The sequence below is a fragment of the Setaria italica genome, chromosome VIII (genome assembly GCF_000263155.2).
Source record: "Setaria italica strain Yugu1 chromosome VIII, Setaria_italica_v2.0, whole genome shotgun sequence".
NCBI lineage: Eukaryota > Viridiplantae > Streptophyta > Magnoliopsida > Poales > Poaceae > Setaria > Setaria italica.
Window position 1 is genome coordinate 34,241,146 of NC_028457.1, and position 27,749 is coordinate 34,268,894.

Genomic DNA, 27,749 nt, shown 5'->3' on the forward strand with positions numbered 1-27,749 from the left:
TGAGATGTTGCAAAAGGTTATGAGCAAGTTGGAGGAGTTCACTACATTTGCCTTCTCACCGCTAGTGATAGTAAAGTCCAATCGGTTTATTCTAGTTATAGTTGCATATTTCGGTTATGCGATATGGCAGATGGAGGGCAAAACAGGGTTCTTGAATGGAAACCAAGCGGAGGTCATGTGGATTATACAGCTGGATCGGAAAAATATGTGAAAGGAAGGGGAGCTTCAGCCCCCCATTTGTGGTTTTTTTCCCGCCCCCCCCCCCCCCCCCCCCCCCCCCCCCCCCCCAGGATGGACTGGAGAACAGATTTTGTAGTCAGGACAGCTTGCCACATTTGCAGAAATTAAAATGCTTGGCGATGGACAGTGATATTTAATGAATGTAATTTTCATAAATCCTTCCTCGTTCTGCCAGTACATTTCCTCAATAGTCATGCAACTGGTGTTCGTGTTTAATTTTGACCAAGGACAAGGTGCACGTCAGAAAATGTTGCCCAGAAATGGAACACGTTTCTGATTGTTATGTTACTCTCATAAATGATATATTTGTAATTTTATATTATTGTACTCCAAAAAAAAAGATTAATGAGATTTCACTTTGTAGCATGGCACATCCTATTGGTGCGTAGGTCCTGTTGTTCAGGATGTGGTTGTCGTCAGAAAATGTTAAACTTCTGGTTTATATCATTGGATCCCGATGAGAGTTAGTAATGTTTGCATTGCTAGATAAAATTATTACGGAGTATAATACTTGAATTACTTGTGCAGAGGTTTGAGTAAATTGTACCCAAAACAATGCAGTGGGACACAGAGGCCATGACGATTATTATGTACTATGATTGACTTTGTGGACTAGATTTACACCCATGACGATTATTATGTACTATGCGTCTTTATTAGCACCTTTGCTGCTTACCGTGATATGATGGCCCATTTGTTTCTGCGCTTATAAATGGTTTATTGGTGAAAATAAGCGAGAATCTCATGAAACACTTTGCTTATTTTCACCAATTCCTAATTAAACATTAATTGGGTTGTTACCCAGCACTTCTGCCACAGTTTTCGCTATTTATTACCCGTCACTGTAGAAAAGCAACTCGTGCTCACCTTGTGATGAGTGTGTCAGAGTATTTACAGATGGCAGCACAGATGGTGAACACTGGTCAGTAACTACAAAGGATTGCCCCCACCATGTGCGTCTCGTCCTCCTCTCACGCACCCTCTTCAACTGTCGGAGGGGCTGGCGTTGGCCGCCGGCTCGGTGGAGACAGGCGCGGCCGGAGGGGCGGGCCTCGGCTGCCGGCGAGCTCGTATGCGGCTCGGCCGACAGCGTGCGTGCTGGCGGGCGCGGGCAGGGGAGCTCGCCGCCGGCAAGCGCGTGGGTGGCGAGGCCGTTGGGAGCGGGCGGCCTAGCTCGCCGCCGTCCGCGAGCGCGTGGGTGGCGCGGCCGCACAAGCCCGGGCGTGGGGAGCTCGCCGCGGGTCGCCGTCGAGGCCTAGCCGGCCAGGAGCTGTGGAGAGAGATGTGGAGAGAGCAGCGAGAGAGATGTAATTAAAAAATATTGAACCTTTTGCTTTTATCGAGCTACGGGGAAGCGGCAGTGCGGTCGGCCGGCCATTGCGGCCGGGTGCCCCAATCGCTAACCGAGAGGAATATTTCATTTGGAGAGGATTACAGGGATGCGCACCAACCTGCCCTTGAACATGACCTCCATCCTCGAGCAGACGAATAGTTTAGCCCTTGGCAGGGAATCAGGGATCCAATGCTCTTTCTACTACCTCTCTCATTAATTATTGCCTTCACCTTACCCCCTGCATCTGGATCCCATCGACCTCTGCTTCGTGCTCTTCCAAGGCGGCTGCGAGCGGTGAGCTGTGTTGCGGCCGAGCAAGCTTGATTAATCAAGCAACCTCGGTCCGGCGACGAGCGGCGGGCAGCGATCCAGCAAACCAGCGAGTCCTAAGCACCGGCGACAAGGAGAGGGCGGCAACCGGTGAGTCCTCGCTCACTTCCGTTCTTTGTGCCCGTCTGCAGACCTCCGAGAGCCACTAGGCACTCGACAGCACTATAATTCATCGTCATGCGTCCCTGCTTGCTACACCTACACCCATACCGTACAACCTTACTCATTGCTAGCTCTTGCCCAGGGACAAATCCATGGAGATCGTGACAGGGGCAATTCCATTGATCTCCATACACCACTGCTGCTCATAGCTCACACATACACACTACAATCTCGCTCCTTGAGCCCAGAGGCAGATCCGGCCATGGAGGTGGTGACAGGGGCACTGCCGAGCGTCATCACCAAGCTTGGTGACCTGCTTGTCGGTGAGTACAAGCTGCAGAAGGGAGTGAAGGGAGAGATCAGGTTCCTCCAAGCTGAGCTCGAGAGCATGAAGGGTGCTCTTGAGGAAGTCTCCAACACCCCGGCTGACCAGCTTGACATTCAGGACAAGATTTGGGCCAAGGATTTGAGAGAGCTGTCCTACGATATAGAGGACAATATTGACACATTCATGGTCCGTGGAGAGGGCAATGAGCAGGCCAAGCTGCGTGGCATCAAGAAGTTCATTGATAGAAGTGTTGGTTTGTTCAGAAAGGCCAAGGTTCGCCATGGCATTGCTACTGAAATTAGAGACATCAAGAGCCGTGTTGAAGAGGTGGCCAAGCGGCATGATCGGTACAAGTTATCAAACACTAATGTAGCTAAGCCTGTCACAATCGACCCTCGATTACTTTATCAGTACGATAAGGTGACTGAGCTCGTTGGCATTGAGGAGGCAAGAGATGAGGTAATTCGGATTCTGATGGAAGGCAATGAAGTGTCCAAGCAGCAAGACAAGATAATTTCCATTGTTGGGTTTGGAGGCCTGGGAAAGACAACTCTTGCTGATGTGGTGTATAAAAAGCTTAGAGCACAATTTGAGTGCGCAGCTTTTGTTTCGGTATCTCAGACACCTGACCGGGAAGAACTACTCAAGCGCATGTTCTGTCAACTTGTCGGGAGGGAAAGTAACAAGAGCAGCGATGTTGCCAGAGAGCTCAGAGAATTCCTCGAGAATAAGAGGTATGAAAGCATTTCAGTACACTTTATTGGCATCTGTTTATATCTATCTTTTTGTTTGTTTGTATTTTCAAGTATGGACATTGCAGCACCTAGTAATCAGATTTCATTACTAGAAGAAACAGGCTCCTCATTATCAGCTCATATGTCTAGTAAATTTGAAACCGATATGGATATGCATGTTATCCATGCTAACTCATAATGTGAGCCAGTAGTGATAGGTCTCCAAGTATTATTCACAAGTATGGATGCTAGTTAAGTATGCATGTTAGTTATCCTTATGCCTCTTATTACGAGACCAGTGCTGATACTTTGCACGCTTGTAATTATAATTTTGTCTTATTTTAAAAATTGTAACTTTTTCAAACTTCATATGGCAATTGTAGGTTTCAGCAAGATCTACAACTGTTTAGTTGAATATTTAATTAAAGTTATTTAGATGGCTATATAATTGATTAAAAATTTAGATGACGAGGGTCAAAGGAAGAAAACTCTCCATTGCTGTTAGCAATGAAATCTAGATTACATGGTAAGAAGGGATAGTGTGATGAGGAGGATGTCCTTTCAATCCCTGAAAACATCTTAGACGTCTATTTTGTGCGAAAAGTGCGTGACTTGTAATTTGCGACTCGCAACAACTTGGGTAGATCGGGGATTACATCCAGATTTACGAATTTTTTTCTTGCTACCTTTTGGTTCTACTGTCTCACTGGCTCTTATTACAAGTCGGAAAGGATACTAGCATCTCTATCGCACGGATACCGCTGGCTTGAAAATAGATATGGATGACCATATTTGTCTTTGCTCCTTTTATTTGCCACTTCCGGGCTTCATGTGACTTCTACCATCAACTATAGCCCCTTTTGGGGTCTTGTCTTGCGTCCGCTTGTTTTCTTCTCGATCCATATGGTCTACTTCTACTAGTGATATTCCTTTCAATACCATCTTGATTTACTAAATCTTTAATAGCCCACTAGTTAGCATAGCTTAATTAAACATTCCATAGGAGAAAAAACTAACTTATTATAAAGTTTAATTTGCTAGTAATATGGCTTTCTTGAATTATCTGGTACAGGTACTTCGTTGTTATTGATGACATATGGAAACTCTCAGACTTCAAAATGATTAAACGTGCTTTGCCTGGTAATAATGTTGGAAGCAAAATAATCACAACTACTCGTGATCTCAATATTGCTGAACAAGCTGGCTCTGTTTACAAGTTGCAGCCCATTTCTCCAAACAACTCTCGGAAACTATTTTTTAGAAGAATATTTGGTAATGACGACAAAGACAACAACGAAGAAGAAGAAAGGTGTCCTAACGATGAGTTGGCTGAAGTATCTGACAGAATACTGAAGAAATGTGCTGGTGTGCCATTAGCTATAATTACGATGGCTAGTTTGCTAGCTTGCAAAGCAAGAGATAAAATGGAGTGGTATGAGGTGTGCAATTCTGTTGGTACTGGTTTGGAAAACAATCTAGATGTGGAGAATATGAGAAAGATTTTGTCATTTAGCTATTATGAGCTACCATGCCATTTAAGGGCTTGCTTGTTATATTTGAGCATGTTTCCTGAAGATTATATGATTGAGAAGGATCGTTTGATAAGGATGTGGATAGGTGAAGGTTTTATCCAATGTGAAAAAGTAGGGAAGAGCCTATTTGAACTCGGAGAGAGTTATTTCAATGAGCTTATAAACAGAAGCATGATCCAACCAATACATGATATTTCAGATGATATGATATTTAGCTGTCGTGTACATGATATGGTGCTTGATCTTATCCGCTCCTTGTCAAGTGAAGAAAACTTTGTTACTGTACTAAGTGATATGGGAGGCACATCTCCGTCAAATACGATTCGAAGGTTGTCCCTTCAGAATGGCCAGGACAGTCACGTGATGGCTCAAGCTACATGGAGCTTGCAACATGCAAGGTCAGTTGTTGTCTTTCCAGCTACTGCTTCTCTAGTGCCACCTCTTGACTGCTGCCGGGTATTACGTGTTCTGGATTTAGAGGACTGCAATCTTTCACAAGCTAATAGTAGCCTTAAGTACATTGGGAATTTGCATCACTTGAGATACTTGGGACTTCGTCGGACAGGTATTTCTCAGCTCCCGGAAGAAATAGGAAACCTGCAGCTTCTACAAACATTGGATGCAAGGTACAACAATATTTCCAGGTTGCCTTCGAGTGTTGTCAAGCTAAGAAAGTTGATGTGCCTCTACATTGACTGGACTACAATAGTTCCAAACAGAATTGGAAACCTGACATGCCTTGAACAGCTGTCAAAGTTACGCATTGATGACTCCACTAGAAACATTGTAGAAGAGTTAGGCCAGCTAACTGAACTGAGGCAGCTGCACATTGAGTTGGACGAGTGGAACGACAAGCTGTTGGAGTGCCTATGCAAGCTACAAAAGATGCAGAAACTATTTATCACGGTCTATTCTGGTCAATGTAGCATCGGCGGATTGGATGCCTGGGTCGCCCCTCGACATCTCCGCGTATTTAATACATCCGGCTATTGGTTTTCAACACTTCCGGCTTGGGTGAATCCATCGCTTCTTCTGGATCTCACCTCCCTATACATCGCTGTGAGGGAACTACATGAGGCCAATCTCGAAATTCTCGGGAGGTTGCCAGCTCTCCGCTATCTAATTCTGGAGGTGGACAAGGAGAACCTTAGTATAATTCGGGGATTCGTTGTTGGTGCTGATGTGTTCCCATGCCTTTTATGCTGTTACTTCCGTCAATTTGTATGGCCAGTGGTATTTCAACAGGGAGCTATGCCAAGGCTTAGAGAGCTTTGGTTTTGGCCGTTTTATCTGCGGGAGGCAAGAGGAATTGCGTGCAATGACGGTAGTCTCGACTTGGGCCTAGGAAACCTGCCATCGCTGCAGGTTATCCAAGCTGTCCTGCGATGTGATGGTGCTGGCAAGGAGGAGGTGGAGCAAGCCAAGGCTGCGCTGACGCATGAAGCAGAAATGCATCCCAATCATCCCTTCCATTCGATCCGTATTACAGGTGCGCCAGCTTCTTATTGTTATTCCTTACTCTTCTCCTTCCCCCTTTCTTGTAAACTGTATTTGCGTTTATTCCTCTGTTTGAGATGGTGGGATCTCCGGGTGATCTTTCACCACGCCTTTCTTCTAGCCCCTTTGCCTCAATTCTTCTAATCTTCCTTTGGTATATTTCAGTCTGATATACAGACGACAATGACGAGTAATATAAGACTTTACGCCGGAAGGTGAAGCTGGAGCAGAGCAGATGACTTGGGTGTGTTTGGATCCCCGAGCTAAATTTTAGCCCCTGTCACATTGAATGTTTGGACACTAATTAGGAGTATTAAACATAGGCTAATTACAAAACCAATTTCACAACCCCTAGGCTAAATCGCGAGATGAATCTATTAAGCCTAATTAATCCATGATTTGACAATATGGTGCTACAGTAAATATTCACTAATGATGGATTAATTAGGCTTAATAGATTCGTCTCACGATTTAGCCTAGGGGTTCTGCAATTAGTTTTATAATTAGTTCATGTTTAGTCTTTCTAATTACCATCCGAATATTCGATGTGACACGGACTAAATTTTAGCCCCAGGATCCAAACACCCAGTTTCGCCACGCATGCAGAGGTTAAACTGCTCGGCCATGAGCTTTACCAGACACCCTCAACCTGTGAGTAAACAATGAATGCTGCACACATGATCGTTTCTGCTGTGCATCAACCAATATGGCATTTCGTTGCTGTTTCAGTGCAAGGAACCACCCATCATCAGTTTTCACTTTTCAGTGCAAGGAACGTTTATTTTACTCATTGCAAAGGGACTGAGCTGTCTCCTGCGCCCCTCATCTAGTTGCCTTGTATCGTCTCAGTGGTTCAGGGCCTTGGCTGTTTATTTTGATGAATTTTTTTAGATTAAGGGAGCGTTTTCTTCCACTATCTTATTTTTAGCACGTGTCATATCGAATGTTTAGATACTAATTAGGAGTATTAAACGTAGACTATTTACAAAACCAATTACATAAGTGGAGGCTAAACGACGAGACGAATCTATTAAGCCTAATTATGCCTAATTAATCCATCCTTCACAAATATTTACTGTAGCAACACATTATCAAATCATGGACTAATTAGGCTTAATAGATTCGTCTCGCCGTTTAGCCTCCACTTATGTAATGGGTTTTGTAAATAGTCTACATTTAATACTCCTAATTAGTATCTAAACATTCGATATGACGGATGCTAAAAATAAGTCAGTGGAAGTGATGAAAGATAAAAACAATGTATTTTTGGGTTAATGTTGCAGCTTGTGACCGTAATCATATTGTGAGCCGTAAGCATGGACGGCAGTATGTAATCATCTTGTGAGCCGTAAGCATGGATGCTGTTGCGCAGTATGTATTCATTGTGAGCCGTAAGCATTTTAATATTTGGGATTTGAATGATACTCCAGAACTAGTTTGTTATGAAGTTGCATTCCAAGAGTTTAAGGATCTTGATGGCACCTCGGAACATATTTTACTCTCTTAATTGACCAAGTTCTTCCCTCTCCTAATTTATTTCATTTTTAAGCGCCAATTTCTGTGCCTTAGAATTAGGAATTAATTGAAAAATGCAAAGGCAATATTGACATCGTTTTTCCTAGATTCACATTGAGAGGAAAAATGAGAATGTACTGCAACCATATTGCCACCGTCTACCATCTCTTTCTCTTCTGCACTGCTATGCCTGCCGCTGCGACAAAAAGAATGGAGAAAAATCATCCATCATTAGCAAATATTTACTGTAGCAACACATTATCAAATCATGGACTAATTAGGCTTAATAGATTCATCTCGCCGTTTAACCTCCACTTATGTAATGGGTTTTGTAAATAGTCTACGTTTAATACTCCTAATTTGTATCAAACATTCGATGTGACGGGTGCTGAAAATAAGTTAGAGGAACCAAACCAGGCCGAAAAAGGCGATAATATTCCTCCAAGATGAGCTTGAGAGCAGCTGGGTGCCCACGAGAAGATCTCCAAGATACCATCAGACAAAATTGATGACCTTTGGCCCAGGAATGTGTCACACCCGGTTTTTGAGCAAAACCAGATGAATAAATTACATGTGCGCTAGGATCAAGTTTCACACATGCAACGATTTCAGTAAATAACATAGATAGTGCCATGTGCGTCAGGATCAAGTTTCACACATGCAACGATTTCAGTAAACAACATATATAGTGCTAAAATATAAAGAGAGTATTAAATTTATTACATAACTGAAAGTTTTTAATTCGAATATCAAAATGAATCTTCGTTCTAGCAGCGGAACTCCATCGACCAACATAAATTAAGCTGGCGAGAAGCCACCATGCGAGCGGGCCCCACCATGCGCGTCTTTCCACCATGTGCGGAGGGCCTGGCGTTGGCCGCCGGTTCGGTGGAGACGGGCGCGACCGGAGGGGCAGGCCTTGGCTGCCGGCGAGCTCGTGTGCGGCTCGGCTGACGGCGTGCGTGCCGGCGGGCGCGGGCAGGGGAGCTCGCCACCGGCAAGAGCGCGGGCAGGGGAATCAGGGATCCAATGCTCTTTGTACTACCTCTCTCGTCAATTATTGCCTTCACCTTCCCCCTGCATCTGCATCCCATCAACCTCCGCTTGGTGCTCTTCCAAGGCGGCTTGCGGTGAGCTGTGTTGCGGCTGAGCAAGCTTGAATCAAGCGACCTCGGTCCGGCGACGAGCGGCTGGCGGCGCGATCCGGCAAACCAGTGAGTCCTAGCTGTGATTGTTGCTCTAGGAGATGGTGTATTTTAGCACAAGGCAAAATTGGTGAGATCTCACCTGCCACACCTGTTGTTGTATTTTTTCGTAATTTGCAGCTTTTGACGTTTATCATCATGTGAGCCGGTGAGACATCAGAGCATAGAAGTCAGTATCTATGCATAGTCGCTTGATCATCGCAACTAGGGCGCACATGCTCTGTTTCGGCGTGCAATGAAAGTAGTGATCCAATGCTCTGTTTCGGTGTGCCTTTTCTGTTGCGTGCGTAACTCTGCTCCGCAGAACACGGTGCCGGTCCTGTTGTTATTCGTTGCTTGTCTCCTTTCCCATCTTACTATTACTAATTGGAGGCTCCTTTTGAAACCTCCAGGTGAAGCCACCTAGGATTCCTAGGTGGACACTCTAGAAAAAGAGAGAAATCCTAGAAATTCTCACAAAAATGCAAAACATCCGACCATCAACTGATAGATTCAAATCTTCATAGCCATTGGATCTATTATATTTTCTAAAAAATTACCTACCTATGCCATTATGAAAATAGCCTAAAGTAACCCCCTAAATCTATATATAAATTACCCACCTATGTCATTATATAAAATAAACTAAAGCAACCCCTAATCTTCATCAAAATTACCCACTTATGCCATTATAAACAATATTTAAAATAATCCCCTAATTTGCAACTGAATTGCCCACCACTATTACTTAAAAAACTTAAAGTAACCCCTTAAATTTGCATCTATATTACCCATACATGCTATTATTAAAAATAACATAAGGTAACCCTAAGTTTGAATTAAATAACCTTAATTAAAAATATACATATTCTAAATCATCTATATCTTGCACTATTAGTATATGATATAATAATTAAGGTATATATGCATGATGTGTGTCACCATTTATAAAGATCTAAAGTGATGTGAATATAGATTTCTATGTTAAAATTGTATCTCAAGCTCAGGGTTAATTAAAAAAATTCAAGCGTATACCTGCGATGCAAAGTGAAAAGTTAAAGATTATAAATATGGATGCTAACTAAAATCTATCACAATTGGATGAAGATATCATGTATATATCTATATAAGTATTGTGCGAATATTTAACAAATGAGAGGTAGCTTATGGTAATAGTTTTGTAGCAATGTAGTCTCATTTTTTTTCCATTGGAGGCTCCCTATTAGTTCCCATGAGACAAACTAGAAAAAAGAGACAAATTCTCATAAAAATTAAAAACATCAAACACCAATCCTGTAAACTCTAATAATCATAGCTATTGATATATTATATTTTCTAAAAAATTACCCACCACTATCATTGTGAAAATATTAAAAAATGAGCTCTAAACCTATATCTAAATTACCGAGCTCAGCTATTATAAAGAATAATCTAAAGTAACCCCATAATCTTCATCCAATTTACTAATACTTATCATTATAAATCATTATAAATCATAACTTAAAATGTCATTCTAAAATTTTATCTACATTACCCACGTACGTCGTTATTAAAAATAACCTAATAAAGTAAACATGTGCACCATACGTCCAAAAGTAATTTAATATATGATTCTAAATTACCTATTTATATCATTGTTAATATAAAAATACTAAGTTAAAGTATATACACATGATGAATCCCACCATGTAGAATGTGAGGAATCGATGAAAAATATTGATTTGTATGCTAAACATAATGTATGGAGGATTGGAGGTGCTATACAAAATGGAAAAAGTATGAATATGGATGAAAAAGTACTCCTGACCTGAAGAAATTGTACAACGGCTTGCTATATGATCTTGGCAAGAGCATCAAGGATCTAAGCAAGAACATCAAGGGCTTGCTCTCTGATCTAAGCAAGAACATCAATGACGAAACATTGGATGACAGGCAGCTCATAGAAGTACTCAGAGAATTCCTTGAAGACAAAAGGTACGAACGCATTCCTTTCGCCAATTTATACATATGAACTTTATTTGGACTGATAATTTATGCCCTCTGTTCACAATACTATAAGTCTACATAGGGTTAATTAAATGTTCATGCACGTGGCACATATTAAATTACAAAATACAACCACTTAAGCTTTACCACAACATTATTAAGTGCAAATAATTTCCTCACTGAACCTCGTTCTGTTTTGACAAAATTCTGAGTGGACTTATTTTATCCACAGACTTGCTCCCGAACTATTTTAGTTTAATCATTAAACCATTAGCAGTGGTCTAGTTTGCTTAATTTTCTTGTAGCTGGTACATGAACAACATTAGAGCTTTCTTCAGTCCTTAAACCACTATTTTTTGCTAATAACTTGGCATATGTGTAGGTATTTTGTTGTAGTTGATGACGTATGGGATATATCAGTTTGGAAAATGATTAGATGTGCTTTGCCTGATAATGATGTTGGATACACTATTATTACAACCACCCGTATTTCTCATGTTGCTGAACAAGTTGGGGGTGATTACAACATGAAACCTCTTTCTTTGAATAACTCCCGAAAACTACTTTATAGAAGAATATTTGGTAATGGGAACAAAGGCAACAATGAAGCAGAAGAAATATGTCATGCGGAGCTGGCCGAAGTATCTGACAGAATACTGAAGAAATGTGCTGGTGTGCCATTAGCTATAATTACGATGGCTAGTTTGCTAGCTTGCAAAGCAAGAAATAAAATGGAGTGGTATGAGGTGTACAATTCTGTTGGTACTGGTTTGGAAAACAATCTAGATGTGGAGAATATGAGAAAGATTTTGTCATTTAGCTATTATGAGCTACCATGCCATTTAAGGGCTTGCTTGTTATATTTGAGCATGTTTCCTGAAGATTATGAAATTGATAGGGATCGTTTGATAAGGATGTGGGTAGGTGAAGGTTTTATCCAATATGAAAAAGCAGGGAAGAGTCTATTTGAACTCGGAGAGAGTTACTTCAATGAGCTTATAAACAGAAGCATGATCCAACCAGTATATGATGATGGTGACATAATGATACAAGGTTGTCGTGTACATGATATGATGCTTGATCTTATCCGCTCCTTGTCAAGTGAAGAAAACTTTGTTACTGTACTAAGTAACATGGGAGGCACATCTCCGTCAAATACAATTCGGAGGTTATCCCTTCAGATTGGCCAGGAAAGTTATGTAATGGCTCAAGCTACTTTCAGCATGAAACATGCAAGCTCAGTTGTTGATGATGGTGACATAATGATACAAGGTAGTAGTGAACGTGATATGATGCTTGATCGTTTATGCCCCTTGTTAGGTGCCTTGTTCAGGTCAGTTGTTGATGATGGTGACATAATGATACACGGTGGTATTGGACTTGATATGACGCTTGATCGTTTAGGCCCCTTCTTAGGTGCCTTGTTAAGAGAAAAAAACTCTAATACTAATATAGAATGCACATCTATGTCCCTTCAGAATGGCCAAGAAAATCATGTAATGGTTCAAGCTACTTTCAGCATGAAACATGCAAGGTCACTTGTTGTGTTTCCAGCTATTGCTTCTATAGTGCTGCCTCTTGCCTGCTGCCGAGTTTTACGTGTTCTGGATTTAGACGCCTGCGATCTTTCAAGAGCTAATGGTAGCTTTAAGTGCCTTGGGAATATACATCACTTGAGGTACTTGGGACTACGTGAGACAGGCATTTCTCAGCTCCCGGAAGAAATAGGAAACCTGCAATTTCTACAAACATTGGATGTAAGGGGCAACGCATATTTGAGGTTGCCTTCGAGTGTTGTCCAACTAAGAAAGTTGATGTGCCTATACATTGACTCGTGGTCTAAAAGTGCACAGGACAGAATTGGAAACCTGACATGCCTTGAACAGCTGTCATGGTTATGCATTGATGACTCCACTAGAAATATTATAGAACAGTTAGGCCAGCTAACTGAACTGAGGCAGCTGTCCATTAAATTGGACGAGTGGAACGACAAGCTGTTGGAGTGCCTATGCAAGCTACAAAAGATGCAAGAACTAGTTATCGAATGTTTTGGTCAATGCAGCATCGACGGGGATGCCTGGGTCGCCCCTCGACATCTTCGCGTATTGTATATACCAAACAGATGTTGGTTTTCAACACTTCCAGCTTGGGTGAATCCATCGCTTCTTCCGGACCTCACCAAGCTATCCATCACCGTGAGGGAGCTACATCAGGTTGACCTCGAAATCCTCGGGAGGTTGCCAGCTCTCCGCTTTCTATCTCTGAAGGTGGACAACAAGAACCTAAGTATCATTCGGGGATTCGTTGTTGGTGCTGGTGCATTCCCGTGCCTTGTAAGCTGTTACTTCTATCAATTTGTGTGGCCAGTGGTATTTCAACAGGGAGCTATGCGAAGGCTCAGAAAGTTTGAGTTCCAGCAGTTTTATCTGCGGGAGACAAGAGGAATTGCCTGCAATGACGGTAGTCTCGAATTGTGCTTGGGAAACCTACCATCGCTGCAGGATGTCCAGGTTGTCCTGTGATGTGATGGTGCTAGCAAGGAGGAGGCAGAGCAAGCCAAGGCTGCGCTGACGCATGAAGCTGAAATGCATCCCAATCATCCCCGTCATTATATCGATATTAGAGGTGCGCCAGCTCCTGATTGATATTCCTTACTTGTCTCCTTCCCCTTTTCTTCTAAACTATATTTGCGTTTATTCCTCTGTTTGAGATGGTGGATCTCCAGCTGATCTTTCACCACGCCTTTCTTCTTGCCCCTTTGCCTCAATTCTTCTAATCTTCCTTTCGTATATTTGGGTCTGATATATAGATGACGATGAGGATGACGAGTAATATAAGACTTTACGCCGGAAGGTGAAGCTGGAGCATAGCAGATGACAAAGTCCCTCTGTTTCACCACGCATGCACAGGTTAAACTGCTCGGCCATGAGCTTTACAGACACCCTCAACCTGTGAGTAAACAATGAATGCTGCACACATGCGTCTGAGACTCAGAGCTTTGATCGTTTCTGCTGTGCATCAACCAATATGGCATTTCGTTGCGAGAGTGTAGGATGACATTGTCAGTGGATATGATTGTAATCCCTGACCAACTTCCCCCTTTTACTAATACTAGTCCATCAACCCGTGCTCCCGCACGGGCTAATATTTTTAGAAGCTATTGTATTTTAAAATTATTTAGAAATTAAACTCCTAGCTAATAATCAAAATTGATTACCTACTACTCTCTTATTTTTTTCAATGCGTCAACATAATACTTATATAGATATGTACCTATCTTTGTCCAATTGTGATTGATTTTTAATTAATAATTACTCTATGCACTTTTTCATCCATATTCATATTTTTTTCCATTTTGTATCGCACCTCCAATCCTTCATACATTATGTTTAGCATACAAATCAATATTTTTCATCGATTCCTCACGTACATGTATAAATGGTCTAAATGGTGACACTCATCATGTGTATATACTTTAGCTTAGTATTTTTATATTAATAATAACATAAATAGGTAATTTAGAATCATATATTAGTTTATTTTTGACATTTATGTATGATGCACATGAAGATAATTTGATTAAGATTTAGATGTTTAATTTAGGTTATTTTTAATAACAACTTACATGGGTAATATAGATAAAGTTTTAGAATGACATTTTAAGTTATGCTTTATAATGATATGTATTAGTAAATTGGATGAAGATTATGGGATTACTTTAGATTATTTTTTATAATAGCTGAGCTCGGTAATTTAGATATAGGTTTAGAGCTCATTTTTGAATATTTTCACAATGATAGTGGTGGGTAACTTTTTAGAAAATATAATAGATCAATGGCTATGATTATTAGATTTTACAGGATTGGTGTTTGATGTTTTTGATTTTTATGAGAATTTGTCTCTTTTTTTCTAGCTTGTCTCATGGGAACTAATGCAGAGTCTCCAATGGAAAAAAAAAATGGGACTACATTGCTAAAAAATATTACCATAAGCTACCTCTCGTTTGTTAAATATTCAAACACAATGGATATATACTTATTATCTTCATCCAATTGTGATAGATTTTAGTTAGTAATTACTCTATAATATTTTTATCCACATTTATAATCTTTAACTTTTCACTTTGCATTGCAAGTATGCGCTTGAATTTGTTTAATGAAACCTAAGTTTGTGATACAATTTTAACATAGAAATCTATATTCTCATCACTTCCTCTATATCTTTATAAATGGTGACACATCATGTGTATAGACCTTAATTATTATATCATATACCAATAGTGCAAGATATAGACGATTTAGAATCATATATTGTTGTAAATTTTAATTAAGGTTATTTGATTCAAACTTAGGGTTATCATGTTATTTTTAATAATAGCATGTGTGGGTAATATAGATGCAAATTTAACAGGTTACTTTAAGTTTTTAAGTAATAGCGGTGGGCAATTTGGTTGTAAATTAGGGGGTTATTTTAAATATTGTTTATAATGGTATAAGTGGGTAATTTTGATGAAGATTAGGGGGTTACTTTAGTTTATTTTATATTATGGCAGATGTGGGTAATTTATATATAGATTTAGGGGGTTACTTTAGGTTATTTTCATAATGGCATAGGTGGGTAATTTTTTAGAAAACATAATAGATTTAATGGCTATGATGATTTGAATCTATCGATTAATGGTCGGATGTTTTGCTTTTTTGTGAGAATTTCTAGGATTTCTCTCTTTTTCTAGAGTGTCCACCTAGGAATCCTAGGTGGCTTCACCTGGAGGCTTCAAAAGGAGCCTCCAATTAGTAATAGTAAGATTACCGTTTATTTTACTCATTATGACATTTCGTTGCAGCTATGATGCCCAAGACCACATTCATTCTGCATCTCTCTGAAGAGATTCTAGCTGGCTAGACTTCTAGTCCATGATCTTATAGAGCATCTCTGCAGCACCACCCTCTATCCCTTCACGGCACTTGTCAATACAAATACACATACAAATGGTGTCTAATTGGCATTGGCGGCCATGATGTATCTGTGGAGTTGCGGCAGATAAATAACTCCAACTCTTTTCAGAACTCGAACCCTCTGTCTTCCTCCGAAGTGTATATGTATACATACACATTTAACAGCTTCAATGGGTGTGGCTAAGGATGCCTGACAGAGAGTCGCGGCCGATCAAGAACTAGATCAATTTCTTCCTGTTTAGTGACTACCCGACAGACTGAACTATGAAGTATGAACAGGCCAGTTCTGACAAAGCTCAGAGCTTCAAAATCAGATTTTCAGCGTGCTTTCGTGATTTGCCAGTAGCAATGCTTGAAGGAAAAAGTAACACCAAAAGATTTTAAAGTGAAACATTTTCTTTTCACGAAAGAATAACAAGCTAAACCTCACAGGCCATTCGGGGGAATTCCTGTGACATTAACACCAAGCGAGACGCCGGTGGTTGGCCGGGACGAACGCGCCCAGGCCGAAATCTTTTCACTACAGGGTGCCTTCAATTCAGTTCATCCCCTTCTCCATTTCCTTCTAGCCCCTTTGCCTCAATTCTTCTAATCTTCCTTTCGTATATTTCGGTCTGATATACACAATACCTTTAAGGCGTGCTGTGGTAGGAGATAAACTAAGGCTCTGGCTAGATTTGGTTGAAAGGGTGGCAACAGTTCAGTTGAGCGAACAGGAGGATGTCTTTTGTTGGAATTTGAATAAAAACAGAACTTTTACAGTGAGCTCTTTGTATACAGACCTAATGCGGAGTGAAGGCGTACCATCAAAGTGTATAGCTTGGAAATTAAAAGTTCCTCTTAAGATTAAAGTGTGTGTTTTTATGGTATTTGAAAAAAGGAGTTGTGTTAACAAAAGATAACTTTGCTAAAAGAAAATGGCAGGGGTGTACTAAATGTTGTTTCTGTGACTCTGAAGTGACTATCCAACATTTATTTTTTGAGTATCATCTCGCACGTTGCTGTTGGAATACTGTGTACATCTCACTTGGCATTCAACCACATCCTGTACAGTAGATCTTTTTGTTCTTGGCCTAAAAGATTTCCTTTGAAGCTTAGAAATCATGCTTTAATTGGTGCAGCAGCCTTTGTTTGGACTATTTGATTGAGTAGAAATGGTGTGGTATTCAAGAGAACAAATCCTAATTCTCTGTTGCAAGTCATCTTCAGGGGACGTAGTGGATCAGGTGTTGGTCGCTACTCTCTAAAGAGGAAGAGAGGTTAAATTTGAAGAAGGGATGCCACACTTTGGAGGTTGTCTTCATGGAACTCTTCAGTAGTTTCGGACGGAAGTTCAGGAACAAAATCTAGGCTTAGAGTCTTTTCTTGTTTTATCTAGTAATTTTCAAAGTCATGTAAGCTTCCTTTTGGAAGCATGGCCTAAGTACTGCATTTTATTATGTTCCCCACAGGCACTCACTTGTGAGTGTTGAGGCCAGAATATTTTTCCATAATCTAAAAATCCAAGTATATGTACATTGTGATGTTGACGCAAGCTGCACCCAAATTGATTGATTTCGAGCTCATTACACTTGTTTTTTTGGAACACGTAAGTGTAAAACTCTTGTCATGTGAAAGTGTTCGTTTGCGTGATTCAAGCATGGTATAAAATTCCCTATGTTTTCCTGTAATATTCCCTATGTTTTAAAATGCATGGTGTTTAACTAACTAGTCCATTTTGAACTACTAATTAGTTCAGTCATCATGATAGAATTTAGAAATTTAAATTTGTCCTAAAAATAATGCACTTTTTAGATTTTGAAACATCTAAAGTAGTAATTGCATATGCACACTTTTAATGGTATAGAATCAAAGAAATCCTTTCAATGGTTAAAAAGCAAAAAGAAAAAGACGTCAACCTCCCGATACAGCCCAATTATAGAAAAGGCCTAAGCACAAAATCGTTACAGCCCACCAACTAAAGACACCGAACACTTTAGCACTTACCAGGCCCAATCAAACTGACTTCGCATGTGGGTTTTACATTGTGATGTGTTCTTTATGGAATGCTGCTTATGGAATGCTGCTTATTCAGATGTAAAGGTACCCTCCTTCTTTGCCCCAGTTCCTTTTGTTGTCTTTCAATGTAATTTTCAGCTCATCTTAGCTGTCTCAACTGTCATGCTTTTACACATTGATCAAAATCACAGTTGATTTTGTCTCAGAATGATTGATTATTGGCTGATTAATCAAGTGCTGGGGCTCTGTCTTTTGGTGAACAACAACGCTATTTACACTTTTTCCACAACATTAGCTAGAATCTATTACTATTATACATCCTTTTACAAAAAAAATACTTTTTAATTAGATGAGTTTTTTCAGGGAACAACGAAGGGGACGAGTATCCCCACCTGCAAATTTACCATTGATGTCGGCATAAGCCGGTAATGGACGGAGCGAGGCCCCTAACAACTTACAAGAATGTTGGCCCTTAGGCTAGAGTTACAACTGAGGGGGGGAGAGAGTTATTATGTTTTCTCTTATTCTTCAATTTAGCTTCACAAGCATATACCTGCAACTTATAATCTCTTCTTCAAGTGAAAACCTATGTTCATTGTTCCTTCGGGGGAAAAACAACTATATGTTCACTTCTGTTCTGCCTCAAATGCAATTTATGATCAGTGCACATGGATCACTGAGACAGATGGGTTTATTTTTCCTTTTTTTATTTCTTGTTTTCTCATTCCTAAAATTGCAAATGGATTTGGTTTACCATTGCAGGTGCCATCTTTGGCCGTTCTGAACAATCAGCACTCTTTCAGCTTATCGACAAGCTACAAAGGAAGTGACAAGGATAACCCTGGTTGACGACTGTGCAAAGACATTACGGTTGTCAAGACATCATGATGGAATTCAGCAGAACTAGACCCAATACTGAAATAATGGCATACATGAGGCTTTACGCTTGCGACTCTGGTGCTGACGAAACAGGTTCAACGGCTGGAGACTGCACCTCCCGACTGGAAATCAATGTATGATGATGATCGATGCGTTGGGCATTTCTTTGTGGATTGTTGGAGTACTCTGTGCTCTGTACACAATGCAGCTGCAAGGAGAGTCAGAAGAAATGTGCGCGCAGAATCTCAGCCCCAGGAGACGATCGAGGCCAGTCAGATTTAAAGCCCGTTGTGTTTCGCTTGTAATCTTGTCGATGGAAGCAATGCGTGGTATTGCAATGCAACATGTGGAGCAAGCCAGCTCTGGAGCTCTTCTTCAGAGATTAGAGTTGCTGCTACACTGGCCAGTGGCTACGGCCTCAGAGTTACGGTGCCGTGTCAGCTGCTGTATTTTGGCTATTTGAGGCTCCTGAACCTCTACTACACCTGTGCTGCTGTGCAGAGGCATAGATTTGATCCGTTGGGGCTTGTTGAGGTGAGGAGATGGGATGGATGAGGGTTGAAGATTGATGCCCAAGTGCCCAACCACAAGCGGCGTCCCACCTGCTCTCGTCCACCGGCGTTCGGTTCACGACCTGCCGTCGGCCGCCGCTTCCTTTCCACTGCCACGCTCTCTGCTCTTGTGCTCGTGCTCCTGCGCACACATTTTGAGAGGCGCCATGCCATTTCATCTCTCCCGGAGACGGGGCTCCACGACAAGGCGTGTCCACAGTGCCTTCGCAGATGCAGACATGCAAGTACGGGTGCCCTAGATGGCCGTGCCCTGTCCCGCTGTCCGACGACTGGCTTCACGGCACGGGCCGCGGGGCCCACAGCTACAGGGCTTTGTCCCATCTGTTGGCGGCGCGTGCGCCCCGGTCAACGTGGGACTCTGATCTGGGAGGCAGCAGCTGGGTTAACTTGTTAACTACCACTACTGCTAATCGCGTCTCGCGGCAACCAGGAGGCCTGCTCAATGGCAGCTGCCCGTTAGGCTGCGTAGCCGAATGCGGCCCAGCTCGCTCTCTGCCCACGAGCCGGCACCCTATCAGAGCGCAAGTTTAATAACGCAGCTAGTAAGCGGGCTGCAAGGTTTCTCTCAGCTTTTTTCTAGCCCACTCGTACAATGGTTAGCTCTTCACCATTAATACATGGTCCACAAGTTATTCTGATAAAGTTTCTTGGTTCTTGTGCCCAAGTCGGCTGTAAGCTTATAGCCCGCTTCTCCTCTCTCACCTCTTCTCTCTCCTCCACATCAGCATTCAGCCAGCTTACAGCCCCTTATTATACTTACTCTCAAGTTTAGGTTTGTCGGAGCTGACAAAAAGATTTTGGATATAACTCAACTCAAAAAACTAGAGTGATAGGTAAGTACTACCCCATCTATATATTGTGGTTCCTTACTATCAAGGGGGTGTTTGGTTCCTCCCCCTAAAGTTTAGCACCCGTCACATTTGCTGCTACAGTAAACATTTACTAATTATGGATTAATTAAGCTTAATAGATTCGTCTCGTCGTTTAGCCTCCATCTATGTAATAGGTTTTGTAAATAATCTACGTTTAATACTTCTAATTAGTATCATCTAAACATTCAATGTGACACGTGCTAAAAATAAGCAAAGGGAACCAACCGCACCCTCAATCTCCGATGTAGGACCTAACACTATGGGACTTTTTTTTTTAACTTAACAGTGCGGGACTATCAATCTGCTTTTAATCTTTTATTTTCAAAAATAACACGCATAGTAGCATTGCTCCATCACACAGTTTCTTTCTCCTTCCGAGAAATGCCAACAGCTTTTCAAGCCTCTACATGCGCTGGACCAGTCGTAATGATGAGATTTGCAAGGTAAACATCCCCTTCAGGCGTCAGAGGACACTTTCCGCGAACACTTTGCGTTGGTTATCCCAAAAGAGTAAAAAAGAAATGTTACCTTGTACTGTAAACTGACCACATTTCTTACAATAATTTGGTTTTGCTTTCCTTTGTAAATATGCGCTTTTCATGCATTAGTCAGTAGAGGAAATATGTTCCCTTCAGAAGGCGATGTGTTAAACAATACTGCATTACTGCAGGTAAGATGCTCCTTGTCTGGTTTATTGATTGCGCCCTGTTCGCTTCAGCTTATTCGACCGGCTTATCAGCCACCAAACAGTATTTTCCTCTCACAATAAATCAGCCGTTTCAGCTTTTCAGCCGGCTTATAAGCTGAAGCGAACAGGCCCTTGTGGCATCAGAATATTTGACAGGACACAACATAACTAAAAAGGGGATAAAAATAGAACCTTGATATCTCAACTGTGGATCAGCATTCAGCAATCTGATAGTATACCACCTTAAAAGTTCCAAATTTTTTGGCACATTTCCACAACCTCCCCATTCTCACCCATCTCAAACACCATCTACAATTCTACAAACATCAACAACCTACTCTGTTCTTCGCAAACCATGCCGATTTCGCCAGAAACCGATGAACCTCCTGATCTTCGCATGAACATCTATCAGGCTATCACTAGTAGTAGTTCAGGAGGTTGCCGCTGACGACGTTGTTGCTGCAGGGGAAGCAGCCGCAGGAGGCGGCGTCGCTCCCTGGCAGGTGGCGGTGGTGGCTCGTCGCCTTGAGCCGCCGGGTGTTGTCGGCGGCGGCGCGCCGCAGCTGCTGCAGGTGCTGCGCCTGCGCCGTGGCGCGCCACTCCTCGGCGCGCCGGTGCACCGTCGTCATCCGCCGCATCAGCTTCTCCTCTAGGCTCGACCGCATCTTCTGGATCTTCACCTGCCGAGGCCAAGCACGTTGCAAAATGTCAGGAACCAGTTGGATCGGCAGCAATATGTCATGGATGTATGCAGCATGGCTTGAGGCTTGAGTTGCTCGAAAGAAAAAAATAATGGGTATGCCTTGAACAGTGCAGCATGGAGGGAAAAAGGTTCAAACTTTGAATTCAATGTCTGTACTTGTGTACATTGCGTGTGCATTGGTAGCAGTATATTAGTAACACAAATCACAGTAATAACGCCCCAAGCACATGCCTTGATGTTACATTATGGTTAAACGGATATCATATGGCTCGCCGCGCTCAGATCGAAATTCCTCACATGGCTTTGCGAATGACAGTCCAAGTTCAGAACAAAACCGGCCAAAAAGAATTCAGAAGTCCAATGCGCTGTGGTTAAAAAGAAGAGAGGGGGATTGCATAAAAAGCAATGAACAATCATGGTTCCCACCATCCTAAACAACTCGGATTAGCAAGAAGACACGGAGGTGGCGGACAAGAATTTGCAGGGGATTTGGCTCTGTTGGAGGCTGTCGAAGTGTGGAAACGAACATGGAAATGACAGAGCTGTGATCTGATCCCAAGTCCCAACCTTCCTCTGCAATTTCTAATTCTGAAATTTCTCGATGTATTAAAAAAAATACACATGGTTTCTGAACACTGCACTCTGTCTGTACTGACACCAGCCATTATGAAGTTTCCAATGCAATGTGTGAAGTTTGAACTGGATAGGTTCTTGATAAGAAAATATTTGAACTGGATAGGTTCTTGATAATACCATAAATTCAAACTTTTTTAGACAAGTAGCCGCAGGATTTGAAAAACTCTGCTCTCAGTTTGCAGTTCAACTGGTTGCAGATACTGCAGCATGTCATCATGGTCAGAAAGGCAGGGTCAGAAGTCAGATGCTATTCCCCTACCAGCTATTCCCAGTTATCCCATACCTAAGATTTTGACAAGCAATTTATTTCAGTGAACACAAGATCCAAATAGCTGAACTCACACACAGGGCAAAGATCACAGGTTTCCAAAATGGCTGCAAAGCTTGACTTACTATATCGAACTGCTCTTCAGACTAGTATAGGTAACAATTAGCACCTGCAACTTTCTAAATGTGTAATACGAACTTAAACCATGATGCAGATTAATAGACTATGACTCCATATCAAACATTACCACAAGAATTATGCTTAGGCAAATTTTCAATATTTGCAACTGAACTTTGCAATTACAAAATTCAAATTTTGTCCATGAGTTATGCAAAATGTGGCACTAACAAATTTGGTTTTACCTCAAGCTTTCTTGATTGTGCCTCAGCCTTGGCGCTCTCAAGGTTAACCCAAGCCTGAATCTTTGCCTCTTCCCTCTGATACCTAATCAAACAGGAACACAAGAAAACTCAACAAATTCGAATCTGAAATTCTCAATCCCTTATCATTATTCGAAAGCTCATGTCTAATCTTTTCGCAATGCCATGTGCAGCGCGGCATTCAACAAACCTGATGCAGCTCTTGGCCCTGTCATCATCCTCCCACCGGCAGTCGCCGCCGCCGCGTTTATCGCAAGTTGGCACACCGCCGGCGCCGGCGGTAGCCTCGAAGTGCCGCAGGCTCTTGGACACCTCCTCTTCCTCCTCCTTGGAGCTCCAATTGACGAGCATGGCATCAAACCGCGCGCCCAGGTCCAGCTTGGCGAGGTGGCAGTCCGCCAGCTCCGAGATGTCCATGCCGCCGCCGCTGCCGGCGTACGGCACCAGCGGGCCCGACCGGCTCGCCGGCGTGTTGTGCCGCGCCGGGGAGGTGCTCTTGAGCGGCGTGTGGCACGAGCTGCCCAGCGGCGTCATCTCCGTGCCGATGTCCCTCCGCCGGTCGCCATCGGCGGGCGCCGCCTCCGCCGCTCCCTTCGCCGGCGCCGGCTCGCAGTACGCGCTCCGGAACACGAAGGTCTCCTTCGACGGCTCCTCGTTGTCCGTGAACTTGTCTGCAATCTTGCAAGCTCAGCATTCGTGTGCGAACAAATTCCGAGTGATAAATCCGGCGAGAAATAAAAATGTCACCTTTGAGGAGCACTTCTGCCGGCGGTGCGTACAGCGCGAGCGCGTGGGCGTCCGAGAGCGCATCCACCGACCTCCTCACCGCCACAGCCGCGCGCTTCTCCTCCTCGCCGCCGCCTCTCTGGGCCAGGCCGCTGCTCCGCTGCCTGGAGAACGCGGCGGCCTTGCCGTTACCGTAGTCGGTGTCCGACGACTGGCGCAGCCACTTCTCGGCGTCCTCCCACTTGGACGGCACCGACCTCCTCGGGGCGACGAGCTGGTGGTGGTGCGCGGGGCTCGCGAAGAACTGCAGCGGCCGCCCCGGCGTCGCCGGCACGACCTGCTGCTGCGGCGGCGGCGGCGGCGGCTCCGCTCGCCGCCTCTGCGCTGAGGCCGTGGAGGACGACGAGGAGGAGGTGGAGGAGGCCTCGTGGTGGCCGCTCCTGCCGTGGCCGTTGCTGCTGCTGCTCCTGGCCATGGTCGCCATGGGGAAGGAGGACCTGACGAACTCGGAGGTCTCCTTCAGGTTCAGGCTGCAGAGCGGGTCACTGGACGTGGGCCCAAACACGTCGCCTCCGCTCCTTCTTCCTCCTCCAGCTGCTGTAGCAGCTCCTACTCCATGGAACGAGTTCTGCAACGGATCAATGGAACAATACAATGGTTTGTGAGGCGAAGATGAGAACAGCAGCTTCAAGAAACAGCCATTAGCTTGTTTTTTGCTTCTGATCTTTCTGGGTGAAGAGAGCGAGTGGTAAAAAGGAGGTGCTTGTCACTTACTCGTCTTGTGGAGGACGGCAAGGTTGAAGAAGCTGGCTGGAGGTAGGAGGAGGAGGACTTGAGCTCCATGGGAGAGTGTGTGAGAGCTCCTGGAGTCCTGGTTATGTGAGCTCCACCTTGATTGAGCTTTACTTGCTTCAGCTGAGGAAGTGTAACGGTGGATGTGTGGGTACGAAGGTAACAGGCCAAGCTTTATGTGGGCTTGTGGCCTATGATCAGGAGGTCCCTGCTCTAATCTTGCTAGGTAATAGTCAATTAGCCACCATTAACAGTGCCTTGTCAGACACTCACACCACCTGGAATCCTGCACACACCAGCCATGGGATACTGCCTACATACATGCAGTAGGTCTCTGCTCTGAATATCTTTTTTTGTTAAAAAGGGAATCCTATAATCAGGCGATGTACTTTCATTATTTACAGCGCCATCTACATGTATAAAAAATGCACAATACGACCTGATTGTCTTGTTCCACTGACCATCCTGAATGTCCAGCGTCACTGGTTCACCTCTGCTAGCATGATCCATCATGCAAGCCCGGTGCTGTTATGGCCGGTTGCTCGCATCATTAACCCGTGCCTCACCTCTTTTACCGCCGGCTGTCGTTTGGGTAGGGTCTCAGCCCAGGACCTTTCTATCCTCTTGAAGTCGCTACACTAGAGGTCAGTCTGTGACTGTGAGACTGACTGCTGGTGCTGCAGTTATGTAGTAGTAGCGTAAAACTTTTTATCTCCTTGGCAAAGGCGCCTTCTTTTCTCCTTCCAGGACGACGACCACGACGACGATGATGCATTCATGTACAGATTACTCTTGCAGAACACGCATACCCCGGAGGTGATAATGGCATGTCATCTCTAAGTCAAATTGGCTGTCACGCACCTATTGTTCGTAGAGTTCAATAATTTCTAGGTTGCAAATGAACTCCTTGTTTACTTCACTCCCAACTCCCAACTTTGGCACTATGCAAAAGGAAGATTCCCCATCACATCAAATTTGCGGTACATGTATGGAGTACTAAACGTAGATGAAATTAAAAACTAATTGCACAGTTTTGTTGTACTTTGCGAGACGAATCTTTTGAGCCTAATTAGTCAATGTTTGGATAACAATTCACAAATACAAACGAAACGCTACAGTGTTGCTACAGTAATTTGGCACCTCCCAATTTGACCAAGTAAACAAGGGCGAAGAAAGATTCGCAAATGTTTACAAATTCCAAAGGTGAACACGTAGGAAATAGGAATAACCATCTCTTTCTTTTTGAATAAAAAAGGAATAATTATCCAATGGCAGGAGGTGAGCATGGAACTTCCATATCAGAGACGGACACAGGGATCGCTACGCGCAATCATCTTCCAGAAGCAGAGAGGTTCAACCACATAACAAGCCACTTGTGAGCAGCGATCATGGATGATTCGAGTTTACAATCGCTTGTTATTCAATCGGTAACAGCAGCTGCGACTCTGCACCGCCATTTTTGTGCCTTGGCATTGGCTCGATACAGCCTGAAATCTCTGAATCGCTGACGAAGCTTCTCTTTCCTCGCTTGCATCCGGTGCACAGTGCCAGTGGCGCTGTACCCACAATGGCAATGGCAATGAGGATCATAAGGCATCACTGTTCCTTGTTCCTCTTGCGCTTTTTTCTGAATGATAATGATGCGTGCCCTCTGGTCTCATCGCGAGCTGCCTGCACTGCAGAATGCCAGAATCATTAACCCACATGCTGCCACGAGGATTTACTGGTGCATTGGTCATTTGGTTGGAGTAGTGGTAGGACCAATCCTCTCTAGCTCCATTCATGCAGGCTCATTAGTCATTTCCTTTGGCAGTAAAACTGTAAAACATTGTATGCACGTCTGACCAACGTATATTCAGACAATCATCCGCGGATACCCCCTTTTCTTGTTCTTATTTTTTGCCCCGGGCCCGGGGATATGTGACCAGGAATTCAAAGACCTTGTGTGTTTGGGGTATGGCTAGGGATCATGCCCTTGTTCACTTCGCGCAAAACTCCCAACTTTGACACTATGCAAAAAGAAGATTCCCTATCACATCAAACTTGCGGTACATGCATGGAGTATTAAATGTAGACGAAATCAAAAACTATTTGCACAGTTTTGTTGTACTTTGCGAGACGAATCTTTTAAGCCTAATTAGTCAATATTTGGACAATAATTCACAAATACAAACGAAACGCTACAGTGTTGCTACAGTAATTTGGCACCTCCCAAATTCACGCAGGCAGCCGGAGGCGTGCAGCCCAGGCCCCCCGTCCGGCGGTTTGGCTGATGCTCTCCGGCGAGCTCGACTGCTCGAGGACAAGGGCGCGACCGCACGAGCAGGGCCGGCGGCTCTCTGTACTTTCAAGGGCCTTGGGGCAAATTCACGGACGTGGGCCCTTAATAAGGCTAAATACTATAAGAACGGTATCAAGCAACGGAGGCCTTGAAACGTTGATGGGCTGCTTTAATGCCTGTTCAGTCAGTTACTCAGTTTGCTGGGCTTGGGCTGAGAACTGAGATGAAGAGACCTAAAACATAGTACACGTATATACACAGAGGGTCAAGAGGTCTGGGCCCCTATCTGGGCTGGGCCTAGGCCGTCGCACTTTTGGCCCTACGCACGAGATGGGTGGAGAGATGGCGAGCTCGTGAGCACGTGCAAGGCACAGCTTAGGCCATGTTTACTTCCCTCCAAACTCCCAACTTTAACACTATGTAAAAAGAAACAGTTTTGTTGTACTTTGCGAGACGAATCTTTTGAGCCTAATTAGTCAATATTTGGACAATAATTCACAATACAAACGAAACGCTACAGTTGCGCATTTATGGCAAAATGCCAATTTTGTCACTCCCAAATTGGGAACTAAACAAGGTCTTATACCGGTGGACACAAACACACGCTATAGTGAAATTTGTTCAGAATTCAGGACACAAGGATAAGGGTCTCGCCGGAGTCTCGAGCGTGAGCTCGCCTCCGCCGTCACAAACAACTAGATCCTTCAGTTCCTCCCCTTGTGCACGCTGCCCTCTTAACCCTTACACAATGTGCCAATAAGGCCACAACGACTCCCGTTCATGGGCCTGCACTACTTTAGCCACTGCGGCCGCACTACTTTAGCCACTGCGGCCCAGCCAGCCAAGTGCTTGTTGGGCTTCGGATTTGGTCAAGGAAGCCCACCCCCTATAAGGGTTTAAAAACCCTTAATTCCGCCTCCTTTTCCTTCCCCCTTGGGAAGTTGGTGGGGAGTTTGTTTTTGTTTTGGAGAATCCCCCGGCCCGGGCGGGGCCCCCGGTTTACCCAAGAAAACATTTGGGGGGGGGGCCCCCCCCCCCCCCCCCCCCCTCAGTTTGCAGCCTTGCTTTCGTCGGGCCATCCACTGGCGAGCTTCTCGATCGAGAGAGGAAAGCAGGTACTTGTTAATAGCAGAGTAATTAGCTCCTTCGTTTTACTTTAAACTTACTAAGGTCCCTTTGCCATGACTACTCTGCCTTCTTTCACTACACATACTACTA

General features: G+C 43.5%; 3 protein-coding genes and 2 long non-coding RNA genes across 5 annotated transcripts in view; 4 read left to right on the plus strand and 1 right to left on the minus strand.

Moving 5' to 3' along the window:
* The first annotated feature begins 1,200 nt into the window (after window positions 1-1,200).
* LOC101761988 (putative disease resistance RPP13-like protein 3) lies at window positions 1,201-6,465 on the plus strand. The gene is made up of 4 exons (XM_004979665.3): window positions 1,201-1,993; window positions 2,148-3,067; window positions 4,140-6,088; window positions 6,262-6,465. Exons 2-4 carry the CDS (start codon window positions 2,268-2,270, stop codon window positions 6,264-6,266), a joined length of 2,754 nt encoding a protein of 917 aa, XP_004979722.1. The 5' UTR covers window positions 1,201-1,993; window positions 2,148-2,267; the 3' UTR covers window positions 6,267-6,465.
* Window positions 6,466-6,559: 94 nt separating this feature from the next.
* LOC106804489 lies at window positions 6,560-6,978 on the plus strand. Its single transcript, XR_001393303.2, has 2 exons — window positions 6,560-6,747; window positions 6,826-6,978. It is a non-coding gene; the product is annotated as an uncharacterized LOC106804489 (long non-coding RNA).
* A 472-nt stretch (window positions 6,979-7,450) lies between these two features.
* LOC101769454 (disease resistance protein RPM1) lies at window positions 7,451-13,426 on the plus strand. Its single transcript, XM_022829562.1, is given in 4 exon segments — window positions 7,451-7,480; window positions 10,609-10,769; window positions 11,164-12,035; window positions 12,270-13,426. Coding segments are annotated over 4 exon segments (2,220 nt in total).
* A 7,495-nt stretch (window positions 13,427-20,921) lies between these two features.
* LOC101767550 lies at window positions 20,922-24,407 on the minus strand. The gene is made up of 5 exons (XM_004979678.3): window positions 24,233-24,407; window positions 23,480-24,086; window positions 22,923-23,403; window positions 22,715-22,796; window positions 20,922-21,425 (listed from the first exon to the last, which is right to left on the minus strand). The coding sequence occupies exons 1-5, from the start codon at window positions 24,299-24,301 to the stop codon at window positions 21,165-21,167; spliced, it is 1,500 nt and encodes a 499-aa protein (XP_004979735.1). The 5' UTR covers window positions 24,302-24,407; the 3' UTR covers window positions 20,922-21,164.
* Window positions 24,408-27,553: 3,146 nt separating this feature from the next.
* Window positions 27,554-27,749, plus strand: part of LOC111258367 — a 791-nt gene continuing 595 nt past the window's right edge. Inside the window, exon 1 of the long non-coding RNA XR_002678982.1 lies at window positions 27,554-27,646. This is a non-coding gene — a long non-coding RNA (uncharacterized LOC111258367). The remainder of the gene's footprint in view (window positions 27,647-27,749) is intronic.